The sequence below is a fragment of the Lycorma delicatula genome, chromosome 5 (assembly GCF_047948215.1).
Source record: "Lycorma delicatula isolate Av1 chromosome 5, ASM4794821v1, whole genome shotgun sequence".
In the NCBI taxonomy this organism is placed as follows: domain Eukaryota; kingdom Metazoa; phylum Arthropoda; class Insecta; order Hemiptera; family Fulgoridae; genus Lycorma; species Lycorma delicatula.
Genome location: NC_134459.1, coordinates 87,953,857 through 87,967,624, shown reverse-complemented (window position 1 = coordinate 87,967,624; position 13,768 = coordinate 87,953,857). Strand labels below are relative to the sequence as shown.

Here is a 13,768-nt window from a genome sequence, read left to right as displayed (position 1 = left end):
AAAAATTTTGATTGAACATTTTTTACTTAGAATTTATCTCCATGGATTTTTGTGGTTATTTTGAATGTAATAATTTCCACCTCCGAGAAGGGGTGGCATCAACCCCCAGGGTAAAAGCACACATCGACAGTATATAACTTTTGTTTCTTGACCTATTCGCTAATTACTGTTCAAATTTCACATCAATTGGTTTTGTCTTAAAGAATTCTGAGTGAAAAATTGTCAAACACTGGACTATAAAAAAAAAAAAAATAAAAAAAAATATTAAGAAGAAAAAAATAGATACAAACACTTAAAACATGAATTGAAAGTTAATTAATTATAGTATTAAATGAGTTAATATTTTTAATGCACGAATATAAATACAATAGTTTCTATATTACGGAAAAAATTAAAATATTTTCTAAAAAAATCTGTGATTTCAAAAACAAATATGTTAAATAATAACAGGAGGTAATAAAGATGCAAAAAACTGAAAAATTATCTTATGTTCATACAAATATCAATACAATGTACACAACAATTTAAACACAAATAACTTAATTTAAGCACACTTTTATTTTTACATAAACTGAACAAATATTTCTTGCACATAAAAACAAAAGTTATTTATTACTTTTCTTTGCTTTTATATTAGAATATTGAAAGTATTCACTTACCTTCCTTTTTCAAATTCTCTAAAAAAACAGATATTTTTCTGCGTAGTGAATTTCTTTCTAATAGTTTCAAGATTTCTAGAGTATGGTGTAACTGGTATCAATGTAAATCATGTATTAAAATGACAGTTTTGGTCAGATTATATAAATTAAGGAAAGCCAAGAGATGAGGATGATGATTTCAAACTATGTATGTTATTCTGCAAACATTTGATTCGTAGTTGTGCTTGGTTAAAATTTTCTCCCAGAACTGTGATTTGATGGTGCATTCGCAATTGAATCTGTATTAAAAAAGAATCTAATAGTTTTTATTTAGTATTTTAATACATTTTAGAACTTATTATATAGTATAATGTAGTTCTAGGTACAGCCAGTCCTTAACTACCATACTAAATTATGTACTAATGATCAGTAACTAATGAACACAAGAAGCTATGAAAATAAAATTAACTCCACTTAAATACTAATAATCTCAAGTTCAGAATATTGAATCTTAATCTAAATACAAAGGAAAAATCATATTTCAAAATATTTATAACTTTCTGACTTTCTTACCAACTCTCCTTCTATTTAAAATATACTCCATTATGTTTCCATTACGAGGAAGGAAAATAACTTTCTTATAATCTATTGAACAATTTTATACTTTTTTATTTTTAAGAATACTGATGCAAATAAACTCATTTAATACATTCAGTCCTAATCTTGTAATCAAGAGCTCTTCAGGTCAGCATTTCCCATAAAGTTGTAATGATTTTTAAAGAAAAATTAACTAATAAAAACATTTTGCTTAAGATGTCTCTCTAACTGTAGGGTTGTAAGTTATCTACTTAACTTTCCATACTTTATCTGGACTCATAAAGTACTGAACTTCGTTACTTTCAGGGTCTCAATCTCAAAAAAATTATTTTAAAAACTTATAGTAAAAAGCATTCAGACCTTTCAGATATACAGTAATCAACAACCAACTCAGCAGGTGGTTTTAAATGAAATCTCTGAACTTAGAAACATTACTGGTGTAAAAATCATTTGTACATGTTTGATAAAAGTTGATTCATCAGAAAATATTAATCTTTTATTAAAGTTTTGGTCTTCAATAAAATGTATCAGGGCTCGCCAAAAAACTTTAATCCGTTTTGAGGATTTTCTGAATGAAGCTAAATACACAAATTTGGCATTATGTAGGTGCATGTTTTTCTCATTTCATATTCTTTGAAGTTATGTCTGAGATTCTTCTCTCAATAGAATGCTGATAACAAGGTATATTAGGGAATACATTTCGACTTTTGTAAAAAAAATTGTTTTTGTTAGTTTAACTACAATATAATATTCTTCAGTCTAACACTATTTTTTTGCCTTCAACATCAAAGTCCCAAACAAGTGTTCAACTACATTTTAGATATTTTTATATAATGACTCAAATCTTTCTATATATTTTACGTGAAATAACACTTCAGTCCTGCAATAATTTTCTCCATTGTGGAAAACTATAAACCATTTCTGCACATTCCAAAAAAAATGTACCACACTTTTTGGTACAGAAAAATTACAGTACTAAAACTAATGATAAAATAATTTTTATAACACTCACAGCACACTACAAAAGATGGAAATTATTTTGATAGATAGTACTTAATATTTTCTTTTTGTTGTTTTAGTTTGTCATAAAATATGTTTTAAAAAAAGTTACTACTTCTGGATGAAAAAACAAATTCATAAAACATTACATATTTAGTTTTTTTTATAAATTGCTTAAATTAAAAAAAAAATTAACTTAATAAATTTACTTTTGAGAAAATACACAATAAAAACAACAAAAATATTGTTTAAAAAGTAAAATTTGAACATGATTGAATAAGGGAAATAATTTAAATTATTCAACTTTCTCCATTCTTCTCTATAATTTTTATATTTTAAAATGTCTTTAGAGTTTGGTTCCACACTAAAATGTTCTGATAAAGCAGAGATCTCCTTGAAATTACTAAATGTGAAAGAAAAATAAAGCAATATAAAGAAGCAAAAAAATTAATTTTGTAAATAGTAATGTACTTCTGCTACGATGCAACATGCTGAATGATAATAACTATTTTCTTATAATATCTGCTATTTAAAAGTGTTTTTTAGTTATCTCTTTAAAAAAATTGGGAACTTCAGACCATAACTATCTTGGTTTTGTTGATGACTTGGCACTGCTAACAAATGACATCGACGAAGCTAAATCACAGATAATAGAACTTCAAAACTTTGCAAATAACTGGTCTCAAAATATCATTCGAAAAGACAGAAACTATGCACCAAAAACCAACACGATTAAAAGAAATAAACATAAATGATAATAAAATCAAAATAGTAACCCAATTCAAATACCTTGGATAAATAATAAAACAACCTACAATCAAAGGCAGATAGACTCCAGAAAATTGAAAGAATTAGATGAACCTGCATCAATAAAAAGTATCAGAAAGATGGGCCATAGTGGATTAGGCCCAACAAGGTTGTGTACAAAGAATTAGAACCCATCACTGATACCATACGTAATAGGAGACTAGGTTACTTTGGACATATCATGTGAATGCAAGATTCAAGACTTTTGAATCTTCTGATGTAAAATCCTGACTTGAAAAATATCTAGATAGGATGCAGATGGATCAGAGAAATAAAAGAGGATCTAAAGGAAATTGGCCTTACACCAGAAGACACCACAGATAAAATAAAAATAAATAAGAAAATCAAGAAAAAACAATCATTTCACACTCACAACATGAACATTTTCATCACTGGAAAGAGCACAAAGATCGAACGTATGAAAAAGTACTGGGAGGATTGGAAGGCCCAAATAATCCATTGAAGAGGCTTGGATAATGGGCTGACTAAAGTGATCCTGTGTGATCATAAAAGATAATAATAATAATATATATTCGGCCTCTGTGATGCAAATGGTAGCGTTTCCACCTTATACCTGGAGGTCCTGGATTTGAATCCCAGTCAGGCACAGCATTTTTCATACACTATAAATTTCCATTTGGGCTAAATGATCATAGTAATTGAAGCCTGCACAAATTTTTTTAGTTTTTGCTACACAAAATTTCATACAACAAAAACTAAAAAAGATTTTGCAGAAAGATTTAGAATGAAGCAGGAAATCAAACATGCATATTATAAAAGAAATTTAATGAATATAAAGTTATATAATTCACTTCTCCAGTTAGTACAGGTCTTGAGAGTTGTAATGTTTATGTATTTAATTTGATCAAGACTAACATTAAAATTCTTAAAAATAAACTTAATGAATCCAAACACATTAAAATTAATAATTTGATAAAAACTAAAAATAATAATAATAGTAATAATAATTATAATTATAGGGGTTTGGAAGATTATAAAATAAAGGAAGACATTGTAACAAATGATACTCATAATGATTTAAATTTCAAAGATGGACATGTAGATTCAAAATTATTTAATAGTAATTCTCTTGTTTTGATTAATTTTACTAATGTTGACGTTGATGATAAGGAAAAGTCTATCATTGCTAATGCATTTAAGTTTTTTGAATGATGGCTATAAGAATAATGTTATTAAAAATATAGTAATTGATTCTGAAATAAGTATTAATAACGTAAATCCTGATGACAAGATTTGAAATTTTTTTTCATTAGCAGTAAAATATATAAAATTAAAAGTAAAAATTTGACTTGCAAACCAATTTCCAAAAATATTAATAAAAAAGTAATTTATCAATTAAAAAATAAATTAAGAATAATTGTATTATCTTAAAATCGAATAAAACTTAGACACCTAGCATTATGCATACCGAAAAATATAATAATCTGATGAAACAGTATGTACAGAATGTCCCATATAAAACGCAACCCATCAATTACTCATGCATGAAATTTCAAAAGTCAAGCTTACTCCCTTACTCATTACTGAAATGGACTCGTCCAACATCTGAACATCGCGGCAACGCAGCAGAACACTACTGATAGTAACAACAATGCAATCATAACGTTCAGTGTGTTGCTAGAGACAAGATGGTGTTTTCGCTAGATGAACGTGTTTTCATTGTTGAGTTGTACTTCAGTACGAAATCAGTGGTTGCAGTGCAAGATTTGTTTCGCCATAAGTACCCAGATAAACCAGCTCCTAACAAAACATCAGTATTAAGGTTAGTTGCAAAATTTAGAGAGACCGGTTCTGTTAATAACAAGGAGCACAAAAGATCTGCGTCAGTGTTGAATACAGATACAGTCACTGAAATCAAAGACTGATTACTCGCCTCGCCAAATAAATCGATCAGACGTTTGTCTGCTGAAATTAATTTGTCTAAATCAACTGTGTTCATCGAGCGACCAAACAATTACAATTACGGACTTATCGCATTCAAACAGTTCATCAACTTCTTGAGCCCGACAAAGAAAAATGGCTACAATATTGTCAATGGTTCCATCGATTTCTACGTGAGGGAATTAATGTTATGGATTCGTTATTTTTCAAAGATGAAGCATGGTTTCATTTGGATGGCTACGTAAACAGCCAAAACAGTAGAATTTGGAGTGCTGAAAATCCCCACGTTTATCACGAAAAACAATTACACCCGTAGAAGTTGGGAGTGTGGTGCACGATATCGTGGAAGAAAATAATCGGTCCTATTTTTTTCGAGTACACCATTAATGCAGAACAATATCAGGATATTTTATTTCAGTTCATTGCACTCTTGGAAGAGGAAGACAGACACTGCTGGCTACAACATGACGGTGCGACATCGCACTACAACTTCTGACTTCTAACTGCTGATTTCGTTGAGGAATATTTGGTAATCGTGTTATCGGTCGAGGCTTGTGGCCACCAAGATCTCCAGATTTGACTGCGGCGGAATTTTTCTCCATGGGGTTACCTCAAGGAAAAAGCCTACAGCAACAAACCACGAATACTTGAACAATTGAAAGTCAATATTGAACAAGCTGTATTAAATATCCAGCCACAAACTTAGAAAAAAGTTGCAAGAAACGCTGTAAAAAGAATTGAACCTTGTATTCAAGAAGATGGCGGCCACTTCCAACATTTTTTCTAAATGTTAGGTAATGGATGGTAATAATAAAAATTACATTTACATTTACACATGCCTTTTTATTCTTTCAATAATATTAAAATATTTATTATAATAAAATATTTTTATTATTTTTATGCCTTTTCATTTTCACGGATAATCTTCGATCAGATCGTACGATTTCACGCACCCTGGTCAAGTTGACATCTGTCCGTGAGGTTGATGGTCGTCCACTGCGGTCTTCATCTTCAACATTCGTTCTGCCTTCACTAAAACTTTTATGCCACCGAAAAACTTGAGCTCTTGACATAACCTCCTCTCCAAAAGCCTTCTGAAGCTAACCATAAGTTGTCGTCGCGTTTTCACCCAATTTAACGCAAAAAGAAATGGCATACCGTTGCGCAATATTTTGTGGTTTCATTTCTGTGACGAGAGACACAAACACGTGTTCACTTATTATAGCACAACTCACAACTGAGCAGTTGCATCAATGTGCCGCTTGGACTAGAAGTAGCTTATAGACCAAGGTCAAAGATGGTGTGCCTACGCAAGCTGCAGGGTTGCCACATCTTGCAAAGAAAAATCAGTCTCATTACTTTATTGTCGCACCTCGTATAAAACAGTTCATATAATAAAAAACAAATTAATTAATGTACAATAATGAAAACCCGTTGTTTATTGATAATATTATTACTAACTATTGTTAGAAATATTTGCCAACAAAGTTACTTTAAACTTAATGATAAATATTTTATACAGGAAAATACTTTACCAATGGGTTTTCCATCATCAGCTATCATGTCTGAGATTTATTTACAGGATTCTGAAGATAAAATTATTTATGGCATTATTCATATACATCATTATTCATACAGTCCTGTTATGGACTAGGTATGTTGATGATGTTTTTGTAGTTTATAATCCCATTACACACAATGAACATTTAATAATTTTGAATAAAATTAATTCATATTATAATAGTTTGAAATTGACATAAATAGAAAAATAAATTTTCTAGATGTTAGTATCAAAATTAACAAAAATAATCAATTTATAGGAAACCCACAACCAATAAAACAACAATACATAGAAATTCAATTCATCCGAGGTCGCACAAAATTAGCACATAAACATACATGGTTAATAAAGCAATTAACTACACACAATATAAAAGTAAATTAAACAAATAGATATTATAAAACAAATTGCTAAACAAAATGGTTATGTTTTTTTAATTGATAATATATATAAAATTCAAAAATTAATAATACTACAACTCTTATACTTACAAATTATACACAAAAAAATTGACAGCGTATATTTAAAATATTTATACACAGATAATGTTGAAAATATAACTAATATTTATGATAAAAGTACATTTAAATTGGCATACAAGACAAACAATCATGTAATAAAAATTTTATTTAAAAAATAACAATTACATTGACTTATATAATTATTCATGTGGAATTTATAAAATAAAGTGTAATGATTGTGACCATATATATATATATGGTAAAACTAATAGGTATTTTAAAACTAGATTTTTAGAACACATTAGTAATTATAAAAATGGTAAATTGGATTTATCTAATGTTGCTGACCACTTTATTAATAACAAAAATACTGTACCTGATATTCAGACAAATTTGGAAATAGTGGAAATCAAGAAATTTAATTAAAATAATAATAGTAAAATTTTGGACATTTTGGAGAGATTTTATATATATAAATACAAAATAATTTCCAACTTGATCAACTTTCAGATATATTATGAGAATGACACTCTTATAAAAGCGGCAACAGATGGTACCATCTTTTTAGATAAACATATATATAATCATAATGTATATAAATAATTTAATTAAAATCTACTCAGTAATGTACCATTGACTGGCCAGGTTACATAGTATAAATTTTCTATTTATTTTATTTTTAAATTTAATTAACATTTTCAATTTTTTAATTATGATGTCATATTTATATATATATGTAAGTTATTACATTTAACACATTGTGGACCAGTCGCAAGAATTCTCGTGATTTGTCTCCTTTTGTCAAAAGACCGTTCACGAGAATCATCGGGTTTTGTACATTGGTAACTCTCATGCCATCTCTTATATTTTTTGTGAACTAATTATTAGTTCTAAAGGCCTTGAGTGAATACTCTCTGAACATTTACACATGTTTTTCATTAATGTGGATGTCATTCATATCAGCTGTGTAAAAGGAGATTTACAGCAAGTCTAAAAATGGTGTTGCGCAAGTTGGTGGATTTAAATCGTAAACGTGACAAAAGAGATAATGAATTAAGCAAATTACTTTATGATATACTGTCAGATTGTTCTAGTGAAGATGATGACAAGAATTCTAGTGATAGTGGAAGTGTTACACAACAGCAAAGAGCTTGTAAAAGGCCAGAGCCATTGAATATTAACTAGGATTCGGAATCAAACAATTCGACTGATGACTCAAATTCAGGTAACCTATGGAAAGATATAGACAATTTACTGAATTTAAAAACTTTTGAGTGTATTACAGGTGTTAAGGTTATGAAGTGTAATGAAACAAACAGGTACTAACAACAAATGATAGGAGTACATAGACAGTCACCTAAAACTCTCAAATTGAAAGATGTGACTATAAATGAAATGAAAACATTCTTGGGCCTTCTTTTGGTAATGGGACAAGTACAAAAAGACCGCATTAGAGACTACTGGCCCCTTGATTCTTACATTGAAACACCAATTTTTTCTAAAATTATGAACAGAGGTAGATTTGAACAAATTTGGCAGTTTTGGGATTTTAATGACAACAAACAAGCAGGAAATAACACAGACAGGTTGTACAAAATAACACCTCTTATTTCATATCTTCTGGATAAATTCATAACTGTTTATAAACCCAAGCAAAATTTGTCATTAGATGAAGGAATGATTCCCTGGTGGGGTAGGCTGCAGTTTTGAACATACAATTCTGCTAAAATTATAAAATATGGGGTTTATTAGTCAGAATAGCATGTGACACAGGTTATGTTTATAACATGGAACTATACTGGGGAATGTAAAAGATTAGAAGAACCTATTCTTTCTGTCCCTGAATGTAATCTTGGTTTATGGCATCATGTATATCAAGATAACTATTACAACAGTAATTCAATTGCTGAAAGGTTATTAGAAAATAAAACCAGAGTTTGTGGAACAATAAAGGCTAATAGAGGTTTACTGTGCACTTTGAAAGCTAAATTGAAAAACTTGAAAAAAGAGGAATTCACATTAGTTTGTAAGGGTGATGTGCTACTTGTTGGGTGGAAAGATAAAAGGGAGATCAGAATGATTTCAACAATCCATGGTAGTCAACAGCAAACAATTGGTAAAATGGGCAGAAAAACAGTAAACAAAATATCCAAGCCTGTATGTATTTTAGAATACAACAACCATATGAAAGGTTGTGCAGATCAGTAATTGTCATATTACTCAATTATGAGAAAGACAAGAAAATTATACAAGAAGGTGGTGGCTCTCTTTCTAATAAACTAAGGTCTTTTCAATTTATTCAGAATATACAATTGTTTGAACCCCCAAAAAAAATTACATATAAGAACTTTCTTTTGGCTGTGGCAAAATATTGGACACCAATAGTAAAGGAAACCTCACAAGATTCCGAGACTGACAGTGTTCGTCCAGGTTCTTCCCAACCAACCAAACATGCCCCATTTAGTGACCTCCCCCATACAGACTGAGTGGTGATATGAAGAAACATGCTCTTGACGTTATTGTTAATTCTGGAGTGAAAAAATATCCTACAAGCATGTAAAGTGTGTGCTGCAAAAAACTTAGAAAAGAAACAAGGTAAATTTGTAAGTTTTGCCAGGTACTACCCATGCAATACTAGGTTCTGGTACTGCTTCAGAGGTACCATACCTTGAAGCAATACTAGAACCTCCCATCATGATTTTCAGCAAGTTTCGTGAAATTTGAACAATGGTGAGTGAAGATATGATTTTTTTTCTAAATGCATGCATAAATTTAAAAATCCTGGTTTAAATGCCTGGGAACTAAGGTAAATGAAGGTCATTTAAACCTGGTCCATAATGTGTTAATGTACTTCATATATATATATAATTGTAATTTTAATCTTTTAATTTTAATTTAAAATTTTTTATGTTTGATATGTAATTTTATATAAATATATCTTATATACAACTGATGATGCGGGATCCTGCAAAAGTGCTTTTGGAATAAAAAAATAAGGTGTCATTTCATTTACTTTGTAATTCTGTACTTGAGTTGTTAAAGTAGGTTTCTGATTATAAAAATACAATATATTTGTATAAACATTTTTTTACGTACCTCTTCTTTTTCTTTTTCGGCTGCACATGCTGCTGCTCTACTTTCAATGAGCTCTTTCTCTAGAATAGATATCTGTTCAAGCATTAATTTTCTAGCAGCTTGACAACGTTCTTTTGTTACAGTTAATTGCCTGGCTGATTCTTGTCTCAATGTATCCATCTGTGTCTTCAATTGAGTAATTTCATGTGATCTTCCTTCTAGCTTCCACTCTACATCTTTCATAGCCTCTTCATATCTGTTTTGTATACATCTATAACAGTTTAGTAACAAACAAGCCAATTATTTTTCATAAGTCTTGATGTTTAAACAGACCAATAAACCTTAGTTCAGTATTTAGTAGAGGTGTGCTTTTGATTTTGAGAAGAAAAAAGAATATAAACTAAATTTTCATAATATAAAGTATAATTAATTAATATCGATATTATAAAGAGTGTTTTGACATGTATTTCTTACAAAGAATTTTGAACTTTTAAAACAAACAGTGCTACATTATCTAGTAGTGAAGAATTGAAAAATATACATCATCAATTACATAACAATGTTAAAAAAATATTCAGCGAGATACTTTAAAAAATCTTCATTTTTCAATAAATCACATTGGTAGTAATAGGCGCAGCCAAAATTTTCTCCAGGGGCCAAAAATAAGATAATGTTTTTTTTAAAAAATGGAACATTTGAAAATGCTGAAAGTAATTAGTTGCAAAGCTACTCAAACCTATCTAAATCTTATTTCAGCACTAGTCTACAAGAATTCTGGCTAAATATTACAAAATTTCTTTTTTAAATTTATTTTTAGCTTCCAGAACCTTATTTTTATGCACACTCATCATACAAAGACCGACAAGCCGATTTCCTGCTACTGTTGACCATAATAGAGTTTTTACCCTGCGTAAGGAGTAGAAGGAACTTTTTGATAGTGCATGTTGTGCAGAGCTGTTCAAGTAAGATAAGTAGCGCCCATTTTATGAATGGTGTTCTACCCACTTGTTCTATACAATTGGGTTTTCTTTTACAAAATTGGGTAGAACTAGTGCAGCTAGTTCTACCGCCTTCAGATTGACATTCGGCCAATTTTTTCCTATCCATGGGTTGTACCAAAGTTCAGCTTCACTAAGGAAATTATTCAGGTTGTAGTAAGTAGAAAAACTAGTAGTTTTTAAAAAAATCCTCATTCATCATATCAAGCATTACATGAGGGTGCAACACAAGCAATGCGAATGTGGTCAAGTTCTCCTCACAAAAACTCTTTCCAGACATCATTAATAAAATCTATGTACAGAATAATTAGTGATCTTCTCCAAAACTCACTAGGAATCTGTGCTGGTGGATTCATACAATATTTCTGCTGATTTATGACTCGTGGCATATTGAAATCTGTGTCAAGATGCTCGTCGACTGTTTCAGCCTCCGCTATAACACTTTCACTTTTAACAACCGCATTTCCACACAGTTTTCTCATGATGTCTGTGATTTTCTTTATGTGATTTGTACAATGAAGTAAGTCCCCACTTGTTGACTCAAGAGCATTTACTACCAGTTGCAGGAGTGCTAAATATTTTGCTGTGAGACAAAAAATTGAATTCAGATTTTGTAGCAGCGCAATGCATTTGAAAAGCAGCTTTTCTCGTTGCACTGTTACCATCTGTTGATAAGTTTTTCAAGCGCCATAATGATTTGTACATAATGTTTTTTTGAATGTGGCAATACTTTTATATTTTTGAGACCTATGGGTTTTACAGAGCATTAATATTCGGCATGCATTTTCGATGAAGGGCCAATTCTTGGAAGAATCTTATTATTTCTTTTACTGTGGAGAGCAAATTTCGTATCACTATTGTTTTGTTTAAGTTCAGTTCAGTTTGTGACTAGCACAGTGAAATGCTCTCGTATACTTTTCTCGAATAATTTTCTGGACACTACCATCCTTTCCTGCCATACTGGAACACCCATTGTATCCTTGTCTGATGCACTTATCTGGATCAAGGCCTACCTTTTCTACAAAGTTGTTAATTGCAGATGCTACAGATTTTGCATCCATGTCAATCAACTCTTCAGAACCCAGAAATTCTTCACGAACCATCATCTTTTCATTCATCAAAAAATCTAACCCCAATGGAAAGTTGCTCTTTTTCTGATATTTCAGTAGTGATGTTTTCTCTAATGAAGAAATAAAACAATGAAATAATCATTGCCATACAGGCCGATTATTTCATTTTGAATCTGTGGTGACAAGTAGTGGAATTTTTTGTGTCCTTTTCTATGCGCTCTTTTAAAATGTATCACCAGCATCAATTTTGAGTTTGATTAAGTCTTTATGATTTTCTTTGCCTCTCAAAGGTGCATCATGTGTACAACAAAACATCACAATCAAAATTATTGATGCAACAATTTTCTTGTTGGTGAACAGAAATCAACTGTACATCAACGGGTATATTTTCAACAAAACATTTTGCTGCTGCGGTCATCAATTTGTGCCACTGAGAAAACGTGCGAGATTTCACGAATTCGGGCATGTCTTTATAGCAAGTAAAGGGTCTCACTATAAGAACCCAAAACACCATGCACATTAGTTGGTGGAAACAACTCACCATTTAATTTTTTGGAATATGCCAGCCAAGGAGCATAATCCTCCAACCAGATGTACTTGAATTTTCTTTTTAATTGCACAGCATCCTTAGCAAAGTCATAACTTGGAGTTGGTGACGAACTGTTTTTTAAAACTTCCATTTTTTGAGATGAGGTCATATTCAACGTACATATAAGCCTGTGACCCACATCATTATCAAAATATGTTTGATCTTGTACACCAGAACTAGGCTTACCATATTTTTTTGGGTCCAATCCAGGACATATTTTTGAAATTACTTAAAAGTCTTAATTTACCGAAACATTAAACTTTATTTATTCAGTTGTATTTTAACTAGATATGATTTTTTTTCAGAAATGGTTTGTTTTAATTACATCATAAAATTCAGAAGAACGTTCTGAAGTAATTTTAACATTTAGCAGACGTCTAACAGTAGATAATGAAAGTCTACCCCTTTCTGCAAACCAAATGCTCTCCGTAATTAAAAAAACTCTCTCAACTGGAGCAGATGTCTCAGGCAAAGACATCATAAACTCAACAATTTTAAAAATATTGCAATATGAAATATCAGTATTTTGAAACACCTTAAAAATTGCTGTCTACTAGTACCTGATACTTTTTCAGAACTTAAATCACAACCTATCCTTTGGTTTTGAATTATCTGGTTCAACAATGTATGTTCATCAAATAGGTCAATATTTATGGAATCCTTTATAATTTCATTAACAACTTGTGCACTCTTGTAAATCAGACCAGGCAATTTGAGTTCATAAATTTATCCACTGAAACTTACTAACTCTATCAAAACTGGTTCTCAACAAGTGTAAGTATTGGATACTACAATTATAAAAACTGACTATACTTGAGAAGAATTCTTGTTCCTGAACATCATTATTTTCTTTTATGAGTGCATAGCAATTCTTGGCAGAAGATGGCATAAATGTGTGGGTTTTTCTTTCATGAAGCTGACAAATTAATTCAGAATATGTCTGAATTGTTTCTGTTGCTGTGATAGAATTAGCTTCCAATTTCAGAACTACATTATTAAATAATTGTAGAGTACCATATAAAAATTTCAAAAACAGTTCACTTCCTAGATTTTCAAAAAATCAAATAATAA

General features: G+C 30.4%; 1 protein-coding gene across 1 annotated transcript in view; it reads right to left on the bottom strand.

Moving 5' to 3' along the window:
- Nucleotides 1–667: 667 nt before the first annotated feature.
- Nucleotides 668–13,768, bottom strand: part of LOC142325700 (uncharacterized) — a 118,513-nt gene continuing 105,412 nt past the window's right edge. Inside the window, exons 22-23 of the mRNA XM_075367728.1 lie at nt 10,062–10,311; nt 668–937 (exon numbers count right to left, since the gene is read on the bottom strand). Coding sequence (XP_075223843.1) covers nt 806–937; nt 10,062–10,311 — 382 coding nt within the window. The 3' untranslated portion in view covers nt 668–805. The remainder of the gene's footprint in view (nt 938–10,061; nt 10,312–13,768) is intronic.